Below are 22034 nucleotides of genomic sequence, written 5' to 3'. Positions count from 1 at the left end.
ACACTATGACTGAATCAATACACTAAGGCATCCATTTCTCATGATAATGTGCCAGAAATACGCAGTTTCTGCAAAACTGTTGACACATTGTTGTTGCTAACACACAATTTGGAGTTCTGGTGGACTTTTTTGCTTTTTGCACAACTCTCAGGGGCCAATGTGAAAATGTTCCTTGCCAGCTGATGAAAATATTGCTGTCAGTAATTATAATGGCTTGAAAACTTTTTGGGGTATTGAACAGTGTTGTTGCAAATTCTGCTGGTTTAAACTTGTCACTAATGTAAAACTGTCTAACTGGCTGACATAGATTAAGACAAGTTTTGTCGATATTGTGAGAATGACATAGTTATAGTCATGAGAAAAAAAGAAAAGAAAAAAAGTAAAGTTACAAACTAGTTATTGTTATGCAGCAACATTGTGTTAATGAATTACAGTTGTTGTGGAGTTTTACTTATAGCTGTATGTATGTGTGTGTATATATATATATATATATATATATATATATATATATATATATATACCTCTCTTCGTAAACATTTTTTTAAATATTTTTTGTTTAATTTTTGTCTAAATTTCTAAACTTAAACTATTATATTTATCTTTTTAAAGTATCAGTATTTATCATTAAAAGAAAAACATTTACTGGTACTTTTCACATGACTAAAGTGCATTGCTTATAATAAAATAATTTATTATCATTTTTGTGGTGGGGCCAGTGAAAGTTTTGGCTGAGAAAATCTAGCTGCAGATTATTTCCTCACATTTTAAAAATGCATGATTCAGACCCATATAAGCAGGTGACTCTTCTCGGAAGCAATTCACACAAACTGTAATGACATCACAGGTCTTTCCTTCTAGTTGCTACTTCCCCTGCTGATGAACAAGAGTGAACTAGAATCGATTGTTATGTAGATGAGATTATGCGGCTGGATTGTACACTCTTTAAGAAGCATAAATGGATTGACGCTGTCATTTATTGCTGGCATGCATTCTGATTGGCATGTAATGACGATATAGCGGTTATGTTGGAGATTATACATAAGTGATGCACATGAATAAAAATGTTGCCCTCTCACCCTACCTGTCACTGAAATGAGCTGTACTCGACCCGCGTGGCATGTTATACCATTCTGTGTGTGTGTGCGCTCTGCCATTGGCATTATGCCCATCCACAGAACGCCACGCTGACTCTGCGGCTCCCCGTACTGAAAATAATTGGCATTATCACTGACACTCTGACAAATAACCTTCAGAGGAAATCTGAATATTGCTGAGCTCATTCTTCTGAGCGAGACAAACACTGAAGAGTCAGGTCGATATCACCGCTTTCCATTTTTGTTGAGCTCCTGTGGAAAACCAGAGACAGCGCAGAGACAATAATTTGTTAATTTCCTCTAATATACTTCATGCTTCAAGATTTACATCTAGGAGGTCTATAATACCTGGGGAGAGCTATCCGTTAACATTCCCATTCATCATTCCCGTTCAGCTGTGCTGCTTATGGATAACCCCCTCCCTGAGAAGAGCGCAGTTTGAAATCTGCCATCTCTGGCTGATGGCAAAACATCTACTGTAATATAATGACATATCTGCATATACTGTATGTTGCTTGAAAAATGCATTTATTTCATCAGAAAGCATGGCAACTTTTGAATGGCTGTCAATGGAGAAAGACGCAATGGAAATGTAATTATGACTTTCTACCAGTAGGGTTTGACCAAAATAAACCCTGCATATACTATTTTAAGGGATCGTTTCTCTTGTACGATTTTAACTTTTTAAAAGTTTTTCAAATGAAGCTCATGTCCAAAGAGAGCACTGTAAATATTCCCTCTGTGTTGACTGTTATATGCAAGTACACATTTCAGGTCAATGAGGCATATTTTCAACTCAAATTAATAAACCCTAACACTAACTTCCCACTCCACAGCACCCAACTGAGACGTCCAGATGAAATATAGATAGACCATCTCATAATAATTAACCAGTCTTTTCATGAATTAAGGAAAGGCAGTATGAATATATAGAATTCACTTTCATTGCTTTCAGAGCCGTCTTGTGAATAAATATTTGATATGTTAAAGCGAAAGAAGGAAAAGTTCGAGAAAAGGCTTGTTTTAATTTGTCCAGATCATAATTACTGAAAGAAAGGCAGGCCTCGGGGGGATCATGGCTAGCCCACATACCTACTTTTTTGTAGTTTGGTCTATGCCGGTGTCCTCCGATGTCTTGAGCCCATGTTCACTCGTCTCAGATCGAGCTAATGAACTTCAGCTAGTCACAGTTGGAATGAAACAGAGCTCGTGACATGAGGGGGCCACTAACTAATAAGAGGAAGCTTTGAGTTAGTTGAAAGAGTTTCCACAAAATGAAGAAGAGTGTGGAAAAATAATTATTAAAGCCAGTGGCACCAAGATTTAGCTTTAGCTTCACCTCAATGGACGAACTGTCTGATTGCAACATGTGACTCTATTGTGTGTCCGTATTTCAACTCTCATGAGAAGATGAAGACATATACGTTGTCTTCCACAAGGGACGCATCCCATTGTATCTACCTTGTGAACTCACCGAAACTAGAAGATAGAGAGGGGTGAAAAACATGATGGGCTTTAAACTAAACCAAAAATTTCTAATTGAGGCAAGTGTCAGAGCGTGGTGAAATATTCATTTTATTAAAAATGTACACAAGCTCTATTTTTAATTTCAAGTACATCAGTCGACCCTGTTCTTGACGGTGCCGAGCGAAGCTGGCAAAGACGGATAATTGGACAGTGTGACAGAAGCACATGTTTGAAGGGTGATTCAGCTTTGAAGTGCACGCAGACATGACTTACAATCACTCCTGCACGTGTCACTCTGGTTTATCATCAGTTACTACTCATGCACAACTATTATAGAGCTTACGACGACGCATTTTGATCTTTGAAAAGTTTTAAAGGTGACCTGAAAGATGTTACAGTAAAGTTTAATTGAGACATGTGTGTGTGTGTGTGTGTGTGAAATATATTTTGAAATACATTAAAATAAAAATAAAAACTATTATTGTAAATTGTAATAATATTTCATAATACTACTGTTTTGTACTGGATTTTTAATGAAATAAATGCAGCCTTGGTGAATATAAGAGCATTTTTTCTTTTCAAAAGACTGGTTGACAGGAGTGGGGGCTGTATTAGAGTTTGGGAAATAATCATTATTTTTCATCATTTCAGTCTTAAAATTGTTTAGTGCCACTGCTGACACACTTCACCTTTATTTCACTAAAAGCAAAAGCTATTTCGGAAGGATGTGTGTTTTAACTCGAAAACACAATAACATTATTGTGAACTAAGATCAGTGTTCTTTGGAATAAAATCATTGTTAGCATCATCCAGATATGCTGTGATTACCTCTGAATGAATGACTCGCGGGTTTAAGTGTTGTGTTTGTGTCTGTGATATGTCTGTTTTTGTCTCGTCAGTTTGTCCCAGTGGCAAATACGGGAAAGCCTGTGCTGAGATCTGCGTGTGCACTAACAATGGCACCTGCAACCCCATTGACGGCTCTTGCCAATGTTTCCCAGGCTGGACTGGAGACGACTGTTCACAGAGTACGAACCAATTTGTCCTTTTCTTTGTTCGCATTTTCAGTTCCACCTTCTTTTATTTGTCCCACTCTTAGTGTTTTATCCTGCTACTCTTTCCCATCCATTTTCATCCATTTGTCTTTCGTGGACGTCTCATGGCATAGTGCCACGTAAATCATGACCACGTCCATTTTTCTTTGCCAAATACCCCACAAGACCAACAATTTCTTCAATAAATTACTTGATAGCACACTCTCAATAATTTACACAGCGCAAGAGAGCAGCAATATGAAATAGAGACGAGAGCAATGTCCCGGGGAATTTATCGCTCGCCCTCACACAACCCCCCTCCCCTCCTCATGCTGTTAATCTAACACTGTTTGCTGTAAGTGAAGGGGTGAGGACTAACTGACGGATTTTAATTATTAATTCCCAACAGTGACAATTTCAGCTTATACTGCAGCTATGGCCCTCATTTCGATGTGATTTTCTCTTTATTTTCACTCAACCATATTTTATTTGCAAAACGTGCAAATTTTACATCAAATGCATCATTTTGTATACATGTTATTTAATTTAGGGGCCTGTAAATGTGCGTTTAGACGCGTGTTTTACACATGTGTGTTAGTCTTCATTTGACGTGTCTCTGGCTCCGCAGTTTGTCCCATAGGCCAGTGGGGCCCTGACTGCTTGAACTCATGTAACTGTCACAACGGAGCCCAATGTAGTGCCTACGACGGAGAGTGCAGGTGCAGCCTGGGCTGGACCGGCCTCTACTGCACGCAGCGTGAGTCTCTCTCACACACAAGTACACACACACACATTCACAGTTATTAAACATATAACAAGCCACTATTATACACATGCAAACACTCTCTCCCGCGCACTTAATGAACATAAAGTGACACAGTGACATCTGTTGGCAGTATTTCAGAACTGCACCAGGGAGTTATGAAATCTCATGATGTTATGATGCCACTGAGTGGTCCTTAATAATAAATGCACGTTTTTTCACGTCAGTCATTTAACTCATTATATGACCTTGCTCAAGGCTGAAATCAAAACCCATCAACATCACGCCTGCAAAAAAACCCGAATCCATCTTTCATTCATTACGTCAATCATTTCTTGATCCCTCCTCTGCTGCCACTCTGTTTGAAACTTTTTTTTTAATGTCGGCAGTGATATAAACTCTTTCTTGAGGAGTGATGAAATCAGTTTGTGTTATGCTGCAATGTTTGCTCCAGTAGGCTTGTTATCTTTAGTGGCCAGAGTGTCTTTGCGTGTTTGTGTGTTTATGTACTGTATGTGTGTTTGTCTACGAAATGCTATTAGTGTACGAGGCCGTCGTGAATAGGGAAACAATGCCATGCTAATATAACTCAGTTAAAATTTTGGTCATTTGTGGAATTCGAATGTCAAGGCTTCTCTTTCACTCTGGGTTCCTTGTTGCTGGCACCATCAGCGTACACCAACTGTGTGTTGTAGGTTAATGTGATATAGCAGGATATCTCTTTCCTTCAGGCTGTCCCTCAGGGTTTTATGGGCGAGACTGTGCAGAGGTGTGCCGCTGTCAAAATGGAGCTGACTGTGATCATATCACTGGCCAGTGTGCCTGTCGGACTGGCTTTATTGGGACCAACTGTGAACAGAGTGAGTGTTGTAGTCTCTTTAAGAGTGTGTGTTCTTGTCTTAGGGGGTTGTGAGAATGTCAATTCGAAAGAGACGTTTAGCAGCCCTGATGATGGTGGTGATTGTTGATCTGTGTGTGTGTGACTGTGCTCCTCATCCACCATCCCAGGCAGTCGATCACAACATGTGTCTGAGAGTTTGTTTTACACGCTGTTGGCCCGTGGTGTTTGGCTAATTGTGTTGGTGCATGTGTTTTTATACAGAGTGTCCTCCTGGGACGTTTGGCTATGGCTGTCAGCAGCTGTGTGAATGTATGAACAACGCCACCTGCGACTATGTGACTGGAACGTGCTACTGCAGCCCGGGATACAAAGGAATCCGCTGTGACCAGGGTAACACTCTCTTTTTCATCTAGGGTGGAAAAAAAACAATTTGGAAAAATAGTAGGTTTATACGGAACAAAAAAAAAGGAATTGTTTTAGATAGGAATGCAATGATACCATTTTTTCAGAACCGAACCGATACCGAAAATTCTGAGAATGTGCCGATACCGATCCAATCCGATACCGGCACAGTTTTTTTTTTTTTTGAATTTCTATACTTCTCTCTGTTGACCTGATCATCATTCTTTTGTGTTAATCACAATCATTTTAATGAAAAATAATAAATGATCATTAACAATTACAAAAATATTATTATAAACTAGGTTGGTAGATAATTCGGCAGCAAAAGATACCCTAGATTCTAGAAAAATCACGGGGGCACAATAATTTTATCGAATCTATTTAAATATTTTATTTACAAATAAAAGTCTCAAATCTGGTAAAAGGTTACACATTGCTCCTTGTATTGTTGTAAAATATATTATTGAAAAAACAAGTATATACATTTATATAGAAATCTAAAAGACGTTTCTTTTAAATCTATAGCACAGTAATAAAGGCAGCAACGTATCATAGATAGGACAGAAAAATGAAGACTATTACGTTAATAATCTTTAATTTAGCAGAAAATATTATAATACTGAAGGCGCCAATATAGAGCACCACAGATTGCTTATAGATAGCTGCTCGGCTCGTGTTCATTTTCAGTTCTGTCTTCACAACAGTTCAGTCAGTGCAAAGTAAATAATTACTCCGTGATATTGGTTTATTTCGACTCAGAGGGAGTGTTGGCCACGTTTAAAAAGTAAATCAATTATGGATTAATGCTTACTGGAGCAACGAAATGGTTCAAATAATTCTATTGTACCTGATCTATAATCATATTCTGTGTCTTAGCGGCTCTAGTGATGGAGGAGCTGAACCCCTACACTAAGATCAGTCCTTCTCTGGGTTCAGAGCGGCAGTCGGCAGGCGCTGTGATGGGCATCATCTTCCTGCTGCTGATCATCATGGCCATGCTCAGCTTGTTTGTTTGGTTCAGGCAGAGACAGAGAGACAAAGGCCAGGAAATGCCCAGTGTCTCGTACACCCCAGCCCTGCGTGTCACCAACACTGACTACTCCCTCTCTGGTGAGAACCTCCTTTGAGACTAATCATCAAATATTGAATAAGCTATGACCAACTTCAGATGCTCCAAGAATGTTTTGTGACTTATATAGTACATATTTTTGAAAGATGTGTAGTGGCATTTTTGTCTGATCAGTAACTGGAAGTAAAAGTAACAGTATCAGCACTGTATTATTGTTATCACAGTGCTGATAACCTTCACTTAAGTATTCAATAATGTGAAAATGCTGCATATTTATGATCGCTTTTTTATCCCATCTGCATGGGCTAGTTTTGATGATGTGGCTATAAATGGCTTGACCAGTTCCATTAAGTGTCATGAACTTCGGTCCATTAAATTTATTGCAGGAACAGAAGGTCATGCATTATTAGACAGGAGTTTAGTAAACTTTGTGAACATTGTGGTAGAAGTTGTGAATATTTTTGCCTTGCTCTCTCCCTTAGAAACATCTCAGAGCAGCAGTGGTGGTCAGTGCTTCTCCAATCCCAGCTACCACACTGTAGCACAGTGCAACATCTCGTCCACCACGAACAACCTGGACGGCACTCTTGCTCTTAAGGTGAGGACATAGACACATTTGCCTTACAGCGAGGTTCACATCCTTGAGCTATGACAGAGCCAATAACAGTAAAACTGACTAATAAAACGTGTTGTTGTTCTGTAATTAGATGATCATGCTTGTAAGATACATCTTAATTCAAATGGTTTCAACTTCAGAACAATAGGTCGCAGACCAAAAAAGGTCACAAATCCCTGCATTACTGTTTCATCAAGGCATTCAGGGCAATGAGCTTTCATTGTCTTTGATGTTTTTTGTCTCTTTTCCCCTTTTAGAAAGGAGACAGGAACAGTTCAGAATGGAGAGCGTACTGCAATCTCAATGACCTGGGTCAGTGTCCTCACTTAATTTCTTATCTCACCCCCTATTCAAACCATCTTCTATCTGTTCCCGTCAAACAAAGCCTGAAAAGTACTCATGCAATTTGAAATGGATCAGATATATCGTTCTTTTCTCTGCTCAGCCTATTCCGCAAAACAAATAAGACGTGTTTTCCATTGAAGCACCAGGGAATTAAACTACTTGCTCATTCCTGGGGTTGTAACGAACAGTAGACTGTGCTTCTGGCACCAGAGCAAGATGTCCGGGTCCGCCTGCTGCGTTTTTAATAAGGTGGAACACACACATGCTGGAAGGTCAGACTTTGCCTATATTATCCAAGGTCACTCAGACTAGGGGGGAGAGAGTTCATTACCTCTCTGACTTCCCATCCCAAGCCACCTCACCCCATTATGTCTACCTGCAGGTCTGCTGATAAGAACAGGCCTCAGAGACTCTGGTTGGAGGTTGGGTATTTCAGTCATGTTCTGTTACAAGCCCATAGAGGAAGTGCAATAGGGCCAGGGACCACAAGTACAAAGTGGGACAGTGATTTCAATCCTTTTATAGGAATTGTTCAATTTTAATAGAGATTACAGTGACATTGTCTTCTTGATGAATCGTTTAGGAATTTATGTGAGTAAATGAGAACCGTTTTGATTCAAGTCAAATCGAGTGAAAGTACAAATTGTCCTTCTTCTTTTAAACAGATTAAACTACGTCACATTTGTAGAGAGGAAAAACCCAACTGAACAGTGTGCATACACTTAGATTCCACTGCTGTCATGTCGCCATGGTGACTATTCACCGAGAAAATCCAAATTAATATTGCACTGGCTTTATCAGTGTGGGGTGGGAGTTTTGTTTGAGCATTTTCCTGCATGGATCTTGACGTCACCCTAAAGGCATGTCAGTATCTCTGGGTAGTCAGCTGAGAAACGGGATTTAGAGATATGCTTTGGTTAAAGGTTAACTCATAGTACTTATTACAGACAAAGCTGGGTAAGAGCTAAGAGCTTGACTTTGGTTTTATATGTATATGTGCAGGTGTTCCTGTGTTGTTTCTTTATCTTGCTTTTTCTATTTGCGATATTTTGTTGGCGCTTTAGAAATACCATTAAGCCAAAACTCCAACAGTAAAGTGTAGTCTACAAAGGTGTTTATAGTAGAATCTAATATTGGTTGGAGACAACATGAGGAAATATTGGCATTTGTGCTAGAAATTGTACTATATATATACAGTCTTGTTCAAAATAATAGCAGTACAATGTGACTAACCAGAATAATCAAGGTTTTTCGTATATTTTTTTATTGCTACGTGGCAAACAAGTTACCAGTAGGTTCAGTAGATTCTCAGAAAACAAATGAGACCCAGCATTCATGATATGCACGCTCTTAAGGCTGTGCAATTGGGCAATTAGTTGAATTAGTTGAAAGGGGTGTGTTCAAAAAAATAGCAGTGTGGCATTCAATCACTGAGGTCATCAATTTTGTGAAGAAACAGGTGTGAATCAGGTGGCCCCTATTTAAGGATGAAGCCAACACTTGTTGAACATGCATTTGAAAGCTGAGGAAAATGGGTCGTTCAAGACATTGTTCAGAAGAACAGCGTACTTTGATTAAAAAGTTGATTAGAGAGGGGAAAACCTATAAAGAGGTGCAAAAAATGATAGGCTGTTCAGCTAAAATGATCTCCAATGCCTTAAAATGGAGAGCAAAACCAGAGAGACGTGGAAGAAAACGGAAGACAACCATCAAAATGGATAGAAGAATAACCAGAATGGCAAAGGCTCAGCCAATGATCACCTCCAGGATGATCAAAGACAGTCTGGAGTTACCTGTAAGTACTGTGACAGTTAGAAGACGTCTGTGTGAAGCTAATCTATTTTCAAGAATCCCCCGCAAAGTCCCTCTGTTAAAAAAAAGGCATGTGCAGAAGAGGTTACAATTTGCCAAAGAACACATCAACTGGCCTAAAGAGAAATGGAGGAACATGTTGTGGACTGATGAGAGTAAAATTTTTCTTTTTGGGTCCAAGGGCCACAGGCAGTTTGTGAGACGACCCCCAAACTCTGAATTCAAGCCACAGTACACAGTGAAGCATGGAGGTGCAAGCATCATGATATGGGCATGTTTCTCCTACTATGGTGTTGGGCCTATTTATCGCATACCAGGGATCATGGATCAGTTTGCATATGTTAAAATACTTGAAGAGGTCATGTTGCCCTATGCTGAAGAGGACATGCCCTTGAAATGGTTGTTTCAACAAGACAATGACCCAAAACACACTAGTAAACGGGCAAAGTCTTGGTTCCAAACCAACAAAATTAATGTTATGGAGTGGCCAGCCCAATCTCCAGACCTTAATCCAATTGAGAACTTGTGGGGTGATATCAAAAATGCTGTTTCTGAAGCAAAACCAAGAAATGTGAATGAATTGTGGAATGTTGTTAAAGAATCATGGAGTGGAATAACAGCTGAGAGGTGCCACAAGTTGGTTGACTCCATGCCACACAGATGTCAAGCAGTTTTAAAAAACCGTGGTCATACAACTAAATATTAGTTTAGTGATTCACAGGATTGCTAAATCCCAGAAAAAAAAAATGTTTGTACAAAATAGTTTTGAGTTTGTACAGTCAAAGGTAGACACTGCTATTTTTTTGAACACACCCCTTTCAACTAATTGCCCAATTGCACAGCCTTAAGAGCGTGCATATCATGAATGCTGGGTCTTGTTTGTTTTCTGACAATCTACTGAACCTACTGGTAACTTGTTTGCCACGTAGCAATAAAAAATATACTAAAAACCTTGATTATTCTGGTTAGTCACATTGTACTGCTATTATTTTGAACAAGACTGTATATATATGGGTGTGTGTGTGTGTGTGTGTGTGTGTGTGTATATATCCTTAAGTCAGTCAATCAAATTGGAATGCACAGTGAAAAAACATGATTTTTGAAAACTGTTAGAATCTGTTTTTGCAAATGAACTCTTCATATATATCAGAATGATTTCTGTAAGATCATGTAACACTGAAGAATGTAGTAATAGCTTTGCCATCATAGGAATAAATTGCATTTTAAAATAAATTAAAATATATATATTTTTAATTGTGATAATATTTCACAGTATTCCTATTTTACTGTATTTTTGATCAAACAAATAAAGCCTCTGAGCACAAGAGACTATAAACTGTATATATAGGAATATTATAGAGCATGCTGTTTGATTGATAGTGCAGCTGATCTGTTCCCATCACTTTGTCATTTTGACATTTCTGTGGAGATTTCCCATTACTGAAGCTTATCATCAGCTATTTATACAGTTGTTGAATCATGAATTACTCAGAATGTGTGTTCACTTGCCTCATCAGGAGTATCACGAGGAGACACACTTACACTGAGGGACAACAAAACCACTCGAATGGCCAAAGGTAATAACTCTGATGGACATTTGCTCTTGTATTAAGAATATACCAAACTATACACAAGAGGTCCTTTCACCTTTTTTTTATGGTCCATTGCATTCTCTCAGTAAATTAAGGATTACTTTCGAAGATTATTGGAGTCAGTGAAGTGATACAAAATAGAGTTCATGCTGACCTGGATGTGCATGTGTCTCATTCACAAACACATTACATTTTCAACTGTGTTACCGATTTATAAATAGTCAGTTGTGTCAGAGGACAACTTAATCTGTTCCTCTGTTTCCGGATGGTGTATGTCCTGCAAATCTTATACACAAACTCTTCTTCAGCTACATTAGATCTTAGCTGCTGTAACAAGATTTTCCAGTGCTGTCTAACAGGATTTCACAGTGAAAATCTACCATGGGATGCAGTTTCTAAACAGTATATCATGGAAAAGTGTTTATTTTGCATCTTTGACTAGAGACCGTCTTGAACATAACTTCATTTTCCTATAGTTCTTTGTACAAATACTAACATTTATTACATTTTGTCTCTCCCAGAGGATGATGTGAAATGAATATGTGAGTAATATCGCTTCTGTAATGTGTGTAGATTACATAAAGGCCTCCATGTGTAGCTCCAGCTCATGCTCCCTAAATAGTGAGAACCCGTACGCCACCATCCGAGATCCACCCAGCCTGGCCTGCAAGCACACTGAAAGCAGCTACGTGGAGATGAAGTCACCTGCTCACAGAGACCTGAGCTTCTGCTCCAGCACAAGCACGACCCTGACCAGTGCCAGCAGGAACGTCTATGACGCGGGTGAGTCTCATGAATGCAGATGGGGACTTACTACTTATAGAAAGGCTCCAGTTCTCTCATTTTTGTCTCTTTAAGCACTACTTTGTTGTAAGTACAATGCTGCCATATGAAAACACTGTCCTTCACAGTCTAACTACTGAGAGAAAAAAAATTGCATTGTAATTCCTATAGGAAAGACAGGGACTTTGTATTGTTGACAGATCAACTTTGTCCAAAATAGTTAAAGAAAATATCTGTTGCCATGTTTCATAAATTAAAAAAGAATAAATCAATTCTTAAATAAATAATCCTACTATTCTGAGCTATGAAGTTGCACTTAAATATTTTTTATGTAATTTGTACTTCAATATAAAGGCGTATGTTTATACTTATTTTATTTATAAATAGAATTTTCTTTTATATGAATATATTTTAGTAAGATGTTATGATATTATTATAAAATATTCATTTTGAAGTGTAATAAAAAAAAGGAAGTTTAAATGTTGCCATATGCCATAGCTTGATTTCAATTACCAAAAATTATTTTAAGTTTGTTTTTGTTAACAAAAACACTGCTATCTATATAAAATAGCATATATTAAACTATATACTTTATTAAAATAAAATAGCTTTTGTAAAGTTTTTGTAAAATGTGTTTATCCATAAGTATATTTATGCTTAATGTTTTTAAGCATTATTTATGTATGAGACCAAACATTAAAATATAAATGATAATGCACTCAATTTTAGTGCAAATGTTTAAACGTGTCAATTTATTATCAATGTATTTAAAAAAAAGTTATTTAAAGGAAACATTTGACCATTTTCAGTTGTACTATAAGGTTGCCATATTGCAATATGTTTAGAATATAATCTACTGCATCCCATAGACAAAGCTACAGTTTGATTGAAAGATTCAGAGAGTTTGAGAAATGGAGCCACTCACCCCTTACCACCCTTCTTCCTCAGAACCGACAGTGAGTGTTCTTCAGGGACCCAACGGCCTGGCGACCGGATTCTCTCAGAGTCCTTATGACCTCCCGCGGAACAGCCACATTCCCAGCCACTACGACATCCTGCCAATGCGCCACAGCCCAACACACACCCCACCCCCTCCAGAGAGCCCCCCGAGCTCCCTGCTGTAGAGCCCAGTCCTGCCCAGCCCAAAAACACAGACGCCAGGACCTCGTTTTTTAAAATCTCTCTTTCTCTTCAACAATCATTCAAGTACAGATGCATGACATACTGGACATGACACAGGAGAAGAGCGGATCCCTCTCTGAGGTCTGTGGGAAATGAATAGTACATCAAAACAAGAACAGATTTGGACACCAGCGATTATTCATCATCCCTCTCAGAGGCGTTTTAAAACAAGCTGTGCATATTAAATCAGGTGTAAAAAGCATTCTTTGTTTATAGGTCTGTGAAAAGACTTTTAGAGGGAATAAAGGAGTGTTTGAGATTATTTAATGGAAACATATGATATGTTGAATCTTAAAAACAGTATGCTCCGCATACTGGAATGGATAATCAATGCGACCCAGTGATCCAGAACTTTTCTTTAGGAGCTGGCATCGATCTTGAAAACGTGAGCCAGGGGTGACGATGAAGGAACAATCCTCTTTTTTTTTGCCCCCCAAAAAAGTCTGGACTTCAAGGCATTGGCGACGAAGCATGGTTTCAGTAAGAAATAATAAAACTTCTTATTGTGTAAAGATGGTTGCCAAAACAGTGTGTGAGAAGAGCGAGAACCGATCATTTATCGACCACTTCTAAACCTACCCAGAAATATTTATAAAGGTTTATGAGGAGAGCCTGGGTCAACATGAGCTGCACTGCTCATTTGTGTAACATCCTGGTGCTTTCTACTGTACATAGGAGTTTATGACTGTTGCTGTCATTTCTTTGGGTGTGTATGTTGTATGAACGTGGGACTAAGCTATCATGTTTAGTTTTTCTTCTTTGTATGTTTACATTTTTTTAAACATCTGTTAGCAGGCCTTGAAGGGCTTTTAATTTGTGGTTCTGTATTTATGATGTTTATTTATGCCTCGTTTGTGCAAGTGATGTTTTTCTTTGTAGTGTAAAAGGTAAACATATTTAAACTGGAAAAAAAAAGTAGCATGAACAAATGATGATAACCATAGTGACCAATTATTTTCATGTGCTTGTGCTATTCGTGCACAGTATTAATATATAAAGTCGACATTATATGTTAGCTCTTATGTCATAGTAGATTCCATGACCAGATGAGACCTCATGCGTGTCCTGAAAAGTTTAGTATAAATAGACTTGGAGACGTGTCCCATTCTTTGTGTTTCAGTTTGTTTGATGACTACAGCTTTGCTGCTTTGATTTTTGTTCTAAAGTGGCTGCATTCCCATATTATAGCAATAACATAGTGACAATCCTTCATAAATAAAAAAAAAAAAAAAAAACGCATTTCATCGATCCTACCAGATCTACAGATTAATATTGGCTGCTCTCGCACTTTTTACGATTTGTTTTTTTCCAGAATACTCAAGTTAAATTTTTTTGGTTAATTGCTGCTTGATTTTTTCTTGTAAAAAAAAAAAATATATATATATATATATATATATATATATATATATATATATATATATATATATATATATATATATATATGTCACAATTTTAAATTTGTACAGTACACATACTTCAATCAGAGTACTTAATCTTAAGATTTTTATTTCTAATTAATTTAGAACACGTTTTTAATATTGGCCAACAATTATGAAAATATTTATTTCCAGATCTGTACTGAATATTATCTTGTTACATACAAGTGCTCCCTTTTGAATAAACCAACTACTTTTACTAACTTAAGAAATTAGGACTTAATGCTCATGCCTTAAGGAAGTGAAATAAAATATAACAAAAAAAGGAATAAAGTAACAGAATATAGCAGCAGTGATTAATGAGGTAAAAAAATTTTTTTTAAAGAATTTAAAAGCATTTAAAGAAAAGTTCAAGTACTCACCCTCAGGCCATCCGAGATCTAGATGATTGCTTTTCTTTATGAAACAGATTTGGAGAAATTTAGCATTAAATCACTTGTTCACCAATGGATCCTCTGCAGTGAATGGGTGCCGTCAGAATGAGAGTCCAAACAGCTGATAAAACAATCACAGTATTTCACAAGTAATGTATTGTGAAGTGAAAAGCTGTGTGTTTTCAAGAAACAAATCCATCAAGGCATTTTTTTTATGTCAGCCCTGTTGATTTTAACTAAGATATGAGTGTTTTATTTATAATATTGCTTTCTCAAGTCACGTCATCTGAATCAGGAGAGAAATAAGACACAGATTAAGCACTGGTTACAAGCCAAAACAGATCCAAACAAACAAATTATTTTGGTGGTTTTGATGTGAAGACAAAACGGGAAGGATTTTTCACTGGAGGAAGCATCATTATGGATGTTATGGATTTTGGCTAGAAGAGATCAAACAAACTCATCTACATCTTGGATGGCCTGAGGGACCATTTTCATTTTGGGGCAAACTTACTTCAAACACACAAAAACCAGCATAAGCCAAACTTTGAATTAACTACATATTTTATTTGCTCTTTTAAATTGGAATTACAGGTGGACAGAGTAATAGTATAATCATACCAATACAAAATAAATCACAGTACAGTGCAGACAAAAAGAAACAAAACGAAAGAAAGTTCTCGAGGCAATACGTGAAAGATCCGACAGTCAGAAAAGTAATATCCGGCTAATCTTCCTAGGACACACCAGCTATGTGCAGTGCATGGGCAGGTCATAGTTGTGCCATCTGTACCCTCACATCATTGGCACTGGCCCCCGTTAGCACCAGAGACCCCTGCCTCGAAAGAACAGTCATACAATCAGAGTCAGGGTCCTAAACGAGCGCAAGCAGACCCTGACGTGTGTATAATCTCCAGGTCTTTTCCTTTTGATGGCGATAAGTACTGTATATTACCTCGGTGTGCTGCTTAGAAGACCTAGAGTTTTACCTTATAAGATACAGGAGACGAAAACCGTAAAATGACTCACATGCACTTATGTCTGTTCAGTCTGATTCACTAATAACATTGCAGCCTTTAAGGGCCTTCAATTCCACCTGGAATGTGTTCTGATACTGCGGAGAATGATCGTAGCAAACTATGTTGTTTCACCTAGGGCTGGGGTAATTAAAGTCAAGGGGATCGATAACCAAAGTGAAATTTCCAGCAAATAAATGACTTCACGGTTGTTGCAGACTAATATGCTGAGGTCTACAGTATTCCTCCGCTCCGAGGTCACCCGCGGTGAGTGACCATTATATAACATGCATTATTAGTTCAGTCTTTACTGATATTTTATGTCACACTGAGTACGTTTTATTAGACAGCAATTAAGCGAAGACAAGCATCACAGCTTGTGGTAGTTTCCCCATCTGCTCAACTCAGGACAACAACTTTTTTGTAGGCTAAAACAGAATACATTCATAAATTATCACACGGTCTTAATATTTAAGAGTCCCACCACTTCGCCACGAAGTTTAAAGGCTAACAACTCGATTCAAGAGACTACCACAGAATAAATACAAGTTACGGGTCTTAAGATCATTAACTGTATGTAGTGGCGCTAAGTCAAACCGGGAGAGAGATTTTACATTCAGTGCAAAAACGAAAAGAGAAAGTATTCAGTCTATTCCCTAGAATGCTCTCGAATGTGACGTGGCCATCAGCTGGCCGCCATTCACCGTTGCGTGTTTTTCCTGTTCCGACTTTAACGACCTGCAAAAGTACAATGGGTTCGAAGTTGTGACGAGAAAATAATGTTACGTTCCCTCGTTTCTTACGGAATAGATCTGTGGTAGTGTTTCAAAGAGAACTTATGCCTGTTTGCTAAAGTACTTTCCCCTCTTTTTGCATGATCAATTTTTTTTTGTACAATTTGAACTCTTGCTATATGAAGACAAGGGCTGGAATACGAAAAGAAAAAGACTACATTACAGTTCGCACATGCACGGGTAGCTGAAAAGGTGCTGCGTTTTAAGCACATGCGTGAAGGCGTCCGTTTATGACGTTCCATCAGAAAAAAAGGCACTATAAAACCACTATTCTACCTCGAAGCACGTGAAGGTGATGAGAAAAACAGCGCGGTAGCTATATGCCAAGGCCTTTTTCCACTGGCCTGATGGTAAAAAAATCAAGAACGTGACGCGATGTTCCCCGTGCCAAGTGCATGAAGGGACTGTACATGCGATGTAAACTATACTTGGGAGATGGCTAAAAGGTGAAGACTGTGGTCTTTGGGCCCTAAATGTCATCTAACATCTATCAGGTACATCATCTCTCTACAATCACAACATTAAATATAGCAAAACCTCCAATACTGCACGTTTCTCCCCTCCACCCCAGTGACAAGGGGGCTGCTACTAAAGACATAAGCGAACCTCACACGTTTGCGAATGAAATTATATATTAAGACATTTCAGTGAAGATGGGCACAAATGATTATTAAAATTCTGCAATATAAAAGCCTACCATGGCAGGAAGGAAAAAAACCAACAACAACAAGAACAAAAAAAAACAAGCTTAGTCCAGACTGCAGGTGGTGACCCTTTGAGACTCCAGCTTTTGGAACCAGCCTCTGTGCTCAAGCCTAGTTGTGCAGCTGCATCTCAGACCCAAAGCAGTCTTGAAGGGGAGGGGAGGAGGGGGGTGTTGCAGGTGGGTGGTTGGGGGAGGGTACGGGACGGGACGGGTGCCGCTAGATGCTCTGGCAGCACTGCATCTTTGGTTTATTCTCAGTAGGTTGCACCTGGATGGAAACCACATTGTTGCTTGGTGACATGTCATTGTCCCGGCGGTCAGACATCTGCTTTTGGGATACGATCCGGTAGATTTCTGCAGAACAGAAAGAAATATTGATGCTAAGATGATGTACGGTGCCAACAATCCAGGAACTGGTGATGAATATGGACTTTGTGTTGCCATAAAAGCCTATAAACCCTACAGTTATTACTGGATGTCAGGGACGAACGCAATTATAGCATTGCAACGGACTGCAATGCTTTTGAAACATTTATTATTTGGTCCTCCTCTGCAGATGCCAGGAGCCAAACAGAGGCGCAAAAGACGACCGAAACTCTCTATTGCAGTCACGTCAGGCTAGAAAAACCCAACCGACCAAAGCAGGGCTTTTGATGAGTCATTCATAAGGATCTGGCCTTCAGCCAATCTTTCTTTTCCTTTTACACAAACACACAATCGCTTCCTCAAGCTTGTTTAGTGTGTATTTCCTTCTTCATGCATTACTCATTACAAAAAAAAAATCAAAAAAAGTTTATAATTCTTCAACGCACACTCACCAGTCAGGATGGTCTGAAAAGCGGTCTCTACATTAGTGGAATCCAAGGCTGAGGTCTCTAGGAAGGACAGACCATTTTTCTCTGCAAGCATGAAGGGGATATATATTAATGGACATGGTAACAATTAACAAAGTACACAACGATACTAAAGAAGCCCTGGCTATACACTCTTCCTGTAATTTAGCAGGAGTTAAAGGTCTACTTGTAAGAGTTTACTGTGGATCTAACCTGCAAAAGCACGTGCTTCGTCGGTGGGCACGGCCCGAAGGTGACGCAAGTCGCTTTTATTGCCCACGAGCATGATGACTATGTTGGTGTCTGCATGGTCTCTCAGCTCTTTAAGCCAGCGCTCCACATTTTCATAGGTCAGGTGCTTGGCGATGTCATACACTAGAAGGGCCCCAACAGCTCCCCGGTAATACCTGTAGACCAGCATGGATAATAAATCAAAGTAAGCTCAATATGTACACTTAAAAGTCAAAATGCACACTTCTTGATTCTAATTTGAGTAATTCAATGGTTATTGCAATAAAAATAAAAATATTTGACTTCCTAATTGGTTATTTCATGTAAAAACTTCTGAAACGGTTTTAATTTGGGGCTGGTCACGTACTTCTTTTTAATCAAAAATATATCAGATTATGCTAATGTGAGTGCCATTTACATTTATTCATTTGCCAGACGCTTTTAGCCACAGCTACATTTACAGTTGAGGAATACAGCAATCGACTATCTTAAGATGCCAATAAACATGAGAAGTGCCCTTTACACAAGGTTTTAATTATTGTTCAAAATAGTACAAGCTAGGACAGGAAGGGATAAAGGGTATTAAGAGAATAGAAAAAGAGAAGGCATTGATTTTTTTATGAGGCGGCAGTTAGATGCTGACAGAGGAGAGGAGTTTTCAGGTGTTTCTTGAAGATTTTCACATTGAGTTTGAACACTGAGTTAAGGACGTTTCACACTCAAAACAATATCTATAAAAATAACTATAACGTTAACAATACCGTAATTGCATTCACACTAACTCAAAATAACTTTGTTTATCATTCATAGCAGTTCTCTAATTTTAAGTGCTTGAGTTCTTTAAAGACAGGTGTATTCTGACCATCACGTTCTTCAACTGGGAATTTTTATTACTGAATGTGATTCTGCATTACATGTTGTTATTGTGACTGTTGTGATTGTGGTGTGGAATTCTAGGCTTAGAATGTTTATTAAAACTTCACAAGTCACACTTATCGTCCTTGCTGTGAATGGGCCTTAAGACTTTAGATTTCAGAAAAAAAAAAAAAAAATTCAGAAATATCAACCGTTATCTGTAATATGAGGAATAACATTTTAGATTTTTGAAGAGTCTTACGCTGAAGTGATGGCCCGGTAGCGTTCCTGTCCGGCTGTGTCCCAGATCTGAGCTTTCACCGTCTTTCCATCCACCTGAATGCTACGTGTAGCGAACTCTACTCCAATAGTGCTTTTGCTCTCAAGGTTGAATTCATTTCGGGTGAAACGTGACAACAGGTTACTCTTCCCCACACCAGAGTCTCCAATCAGGACCACTTCAAAATAAAACGCATCAGGGTTTCATATCAGGACATCAGACCTCTCTTTAAAGGGTTAGTTCACCAAAACATTTTGTGTCATCATTTTCTTACCCTCATGTAAACCCATAAGAATTTTCCACATCTTTCAAACATAAATGAAGGTATTTTAAATGGAACCTTGTATCCATTCCATAAAAAACTTAAACAGTTCAGAAACAAGCATGTTCCATGCTTACCATATTTGATATACTCTATATACATGCACTGATCGATATTTAGATATGAATATAAGACTAAATTACATAAAGCAAGAAGACTTGTTTGCTATGTCTGAGTTTTTGAACCAAGTTTTAGTTAAGCCTACATGGTCTTTTAATGGAGGAACAGAAATCTCTGAGGTTTCTTTCTAAAATATTTGAATGAGTGTTTCAAAGATAAACCGAAGTCTTATGGGTTTTGAATGACATGAGGGTGAGTAAATGATGGAATTTACATTTTTTGACGAACCATCCCTTTAAATGGGAGTGTGAGTGATAAATCAAAGGTACTTCTGTCTAAAATAGTATAAAAGGAACAAACCTCTTCACATTAGGAAACTGAGTGCTTATGTCACAACCAGATGCCACATTTAAAAGTGAAGTGCATTTAAATAAGTGGCAAAAAAATGTAATTGTTGGGAGAGATCACCATTTTTGGTAAGACTGCTCTGACACAAACGTGTTGCAGATTGTGGATGTAGAAAAACGTTCTAAACTTATTTTAAGACGCATACACTGATCATGACTGAACTACTAGATTAGAGAGGTAGTTTACTACGAATCACATGACAGCATGTAATTTCCTAACTGGTGACAACCTAACAAGCTGCTAGAACAATACACTGCAAAGAAAATGGAAAACAACTTGTTTCAGGGACTTGTCGCAAAAGTCTCATATGATTTCATGAAGGAAAAAAAACATAGGTTCACAAAGAGAGGCCGCGTCACCTGACACCTTATAGCGACTTAAAATACAATAACAATAACCTGACACAAACAATTATTAATATTTAAAACACAGTTCAACCAAAACATGTTAAGTCCGTCATTACTCACATTTTACCAAATCCGTATTACTTTATTTTTGCCGACAAAACACAAAAGGAGATGTTAGAGGGAATGACAACCTCAATCACCGTTCACTGTAACCGTACAGAAGAAGATATAATGAAAGTGAATGGTGGTTTAAGTTGTTCCAAATATCTCCTTTGTCGTCCATAAACAAAAAGAAACCCATACTAGGAAAAAAACTGAAAAAAATAGGCCGTTTCCAATTTCCGCCTGCTCCGTTAAAATCCCCCGGCGACAGTCTCCGCTAACTTCAGCTAGCCGCTTCAAGGTGTGGTCAAATCCACGGTAAACTGCGTTTTATGTGACAGCCATCACCCATATGAAGTCAGTGCGCTCTAACTGAGGAATACTTCACATTAACCAACAAACGCTAAAATTATACTTTTTCAGTCGAGGAGCAGGAGTTTGTTTGGGCTGTTGGAAATCAGCTAGCCGGTTAGCTGGCCTTCAGTGTTTAATATAAAACCACAATAACCACGATTATCGGAGCCGCTTTAACTTTACACTCGAGACAAATGTATTCTGTACTCACCTTTAAACAAGTAGTCATATTCGTCATCTCGCGTCCCCATCTCGGTTAAAACAAAAGCGCAAACAATGGAAGAATGTGAAGGAAAAGTGGAGCCGACTCGACCCTGTCCTCTCCGCAGCTGCACTGCAGTGTATTTGTGATTAGGCTGTAGCCATGCTAGCAAGTTAGCAAGCAGGCGAACCAGCGAACATCTCCCGAAGTGTTCCGGGTTAGAGCCTTTACAGACTGCCAAAATAAAAGCCTTATTATAATATTCATTTAATTACATTTGACTGTAGTTTTTAACAAAAAGTTTTCATTAAGATGAGATATTATTGTAATGTACAAATGTATGGTGTATAGTGTGTAAAATATTGTGTGCCTTGTTGATAGCGTATATGTTAATGGTGATTTAAGTGTGGTTTGATCTGAATACAGTACAGTGATAACGTTTTGCTGATTTATCACGTTCTACTAAACAACAACAAAAATGCTAATTTTAAAGCTTAATATACTTTAATATAAAATATGTGCGTTGTCAAAACATTTTTTTGTAGAACAGAAAACACTAACGTTATTTTCATTTACGGGGAACATAAAAAGGAAGTGATATGAAATATGCCCTGCTCCTGCAGTGAGGTATGTTTTTTTTTTTACTGTCTATGGGTTTGTGGCGTACCACTGTGTTCGTGAGAGTTATTTTCAATCTAGGCTTGTATGTGGCTG

General features: G+C 38.2%; 2 protein-coding genes across 5 annotated transcripts in view; one reads left to right on the top strand and one right to left on the bottom strand.

Moving 5' to 3' along the window:
• megf11 (multiple EGF-like-domains 11) overlaps positions 1 to 14100 on the top strand; it is a 102342-nt gene extending 88242 nt beyond the window's left edge. For 2 of the 4 annotated variants that reach the window (XM_026287460.1, XM_026287457.1), the window contains 10 exons: positions 3461 to 3589; positions 4224 to 4352; positions 5090 to 5218; positions 5461 to 5589; positions 6478 to 6711; positions 7153 to 7268; positions 7544 to 7598; positions 10961 to 11020; positions 11609 to 11818; positions 12767 to 14100. In XM_026287460.1, the coding sequence (XP_026143245.1) occupies positions 3461 to 3589; positions 4224 to 4352; positions 5090 to 5218; positions 5461 to 5589; positions 6478 to 6711; positions 7153 to 7268; positions 7544 to 7598; positions 10961 to 11020; positions 11609 to 11818; positions 12767 to 12942 (1367 nt within the window). In that variant the 3' untranslated portion in view covers positions 12943 to 14100. The remainder of the gene's footprint in view (positions 1 to 3460; positions 3590 to 4223; positions 4353 to 5089; positions 5219 to 5460; positions 5590 to 6477; positions 6712 to 7152; positions 7269 to 7543; positions 7599 to 10960; positions 11021 to 11608; positions 11819 to 12766) is intronic. The other 2 variants (XM_026287458.1, XM_026287459.1) reach the window with 2 other exon arrangements.
• A 1256-nt stretch (positions 14101 to 15356) lies between these two features.
• LOC113118358 (ras-related protein Rab-11A-like) lies at positions 15357 to 21508 on the bottom strand. Its single transcript, XM_026287456.1, has 5 exons — positions 21330 to 21508; positions 19508 to 19703; positions 18373 to 18566; positions 18145 to 18225; positions 15357 to 17680 (listed from the first exon to the last, which is right to left on the bottom strand). The coding sequence occupies exons 1-5, from the start codon at positions 21367 to 21369 to the stop codon at positions 17544 to 17546; spliced, it is 648 nt and encodes a 215-aa protein (XP_026143241.1). The 5' UTR covers positions 21370 to 21508; the 3' UTR covers positions 15357 to 17543.
• Positions 21509 to 22034: the final 526 nt, after the last annotated feature.

Source organism: Carassius auratus, chromosome 18 (assembly GCF_003368295.1).
Source record: "Carassius auratus strain Wakin chromosome 18, ASM336829v1, whole genome shotgun sequence".
Classification (NCBI taxonomy): Eukaryota; Metazoa; Chordata; class Actinopteri; order Cypriniformes; family Cyprinidae; genus Carassius; species Carassius auratus.
Note: the sequence above shows the minus strand (reverse complement) of the source record. Positions and strands in the feature narration are given on the sequence as shown.

What these genes read in the sequence shown, in the direction of transcription:
- LOC113118358 (XM_026287456.1), bottom strand. Translation starts at nt 21,369, where the DNA reads ATGGGGACGCGAGATGACGAATATGACTACTTGTTTAAAG. An exon ending in CGAAGCACGTGCTTTTGCAG is followed by an intron (nt 18,226 to 18,372) that starts GTTAGATCCACA and finishes TCATGCTTGCAG; the next exon opens with AGAAAAATGGTCTGTCCTTC. An exon ending in TTTTCAGACCATCCTGACTG is followed by an intron (nt 17,681 to 18,144) that starts GTGAGTGTGCGT and finishes TCTGTTCTGCAG; the next exon opens with AAATCTACCGGATCGTATCC.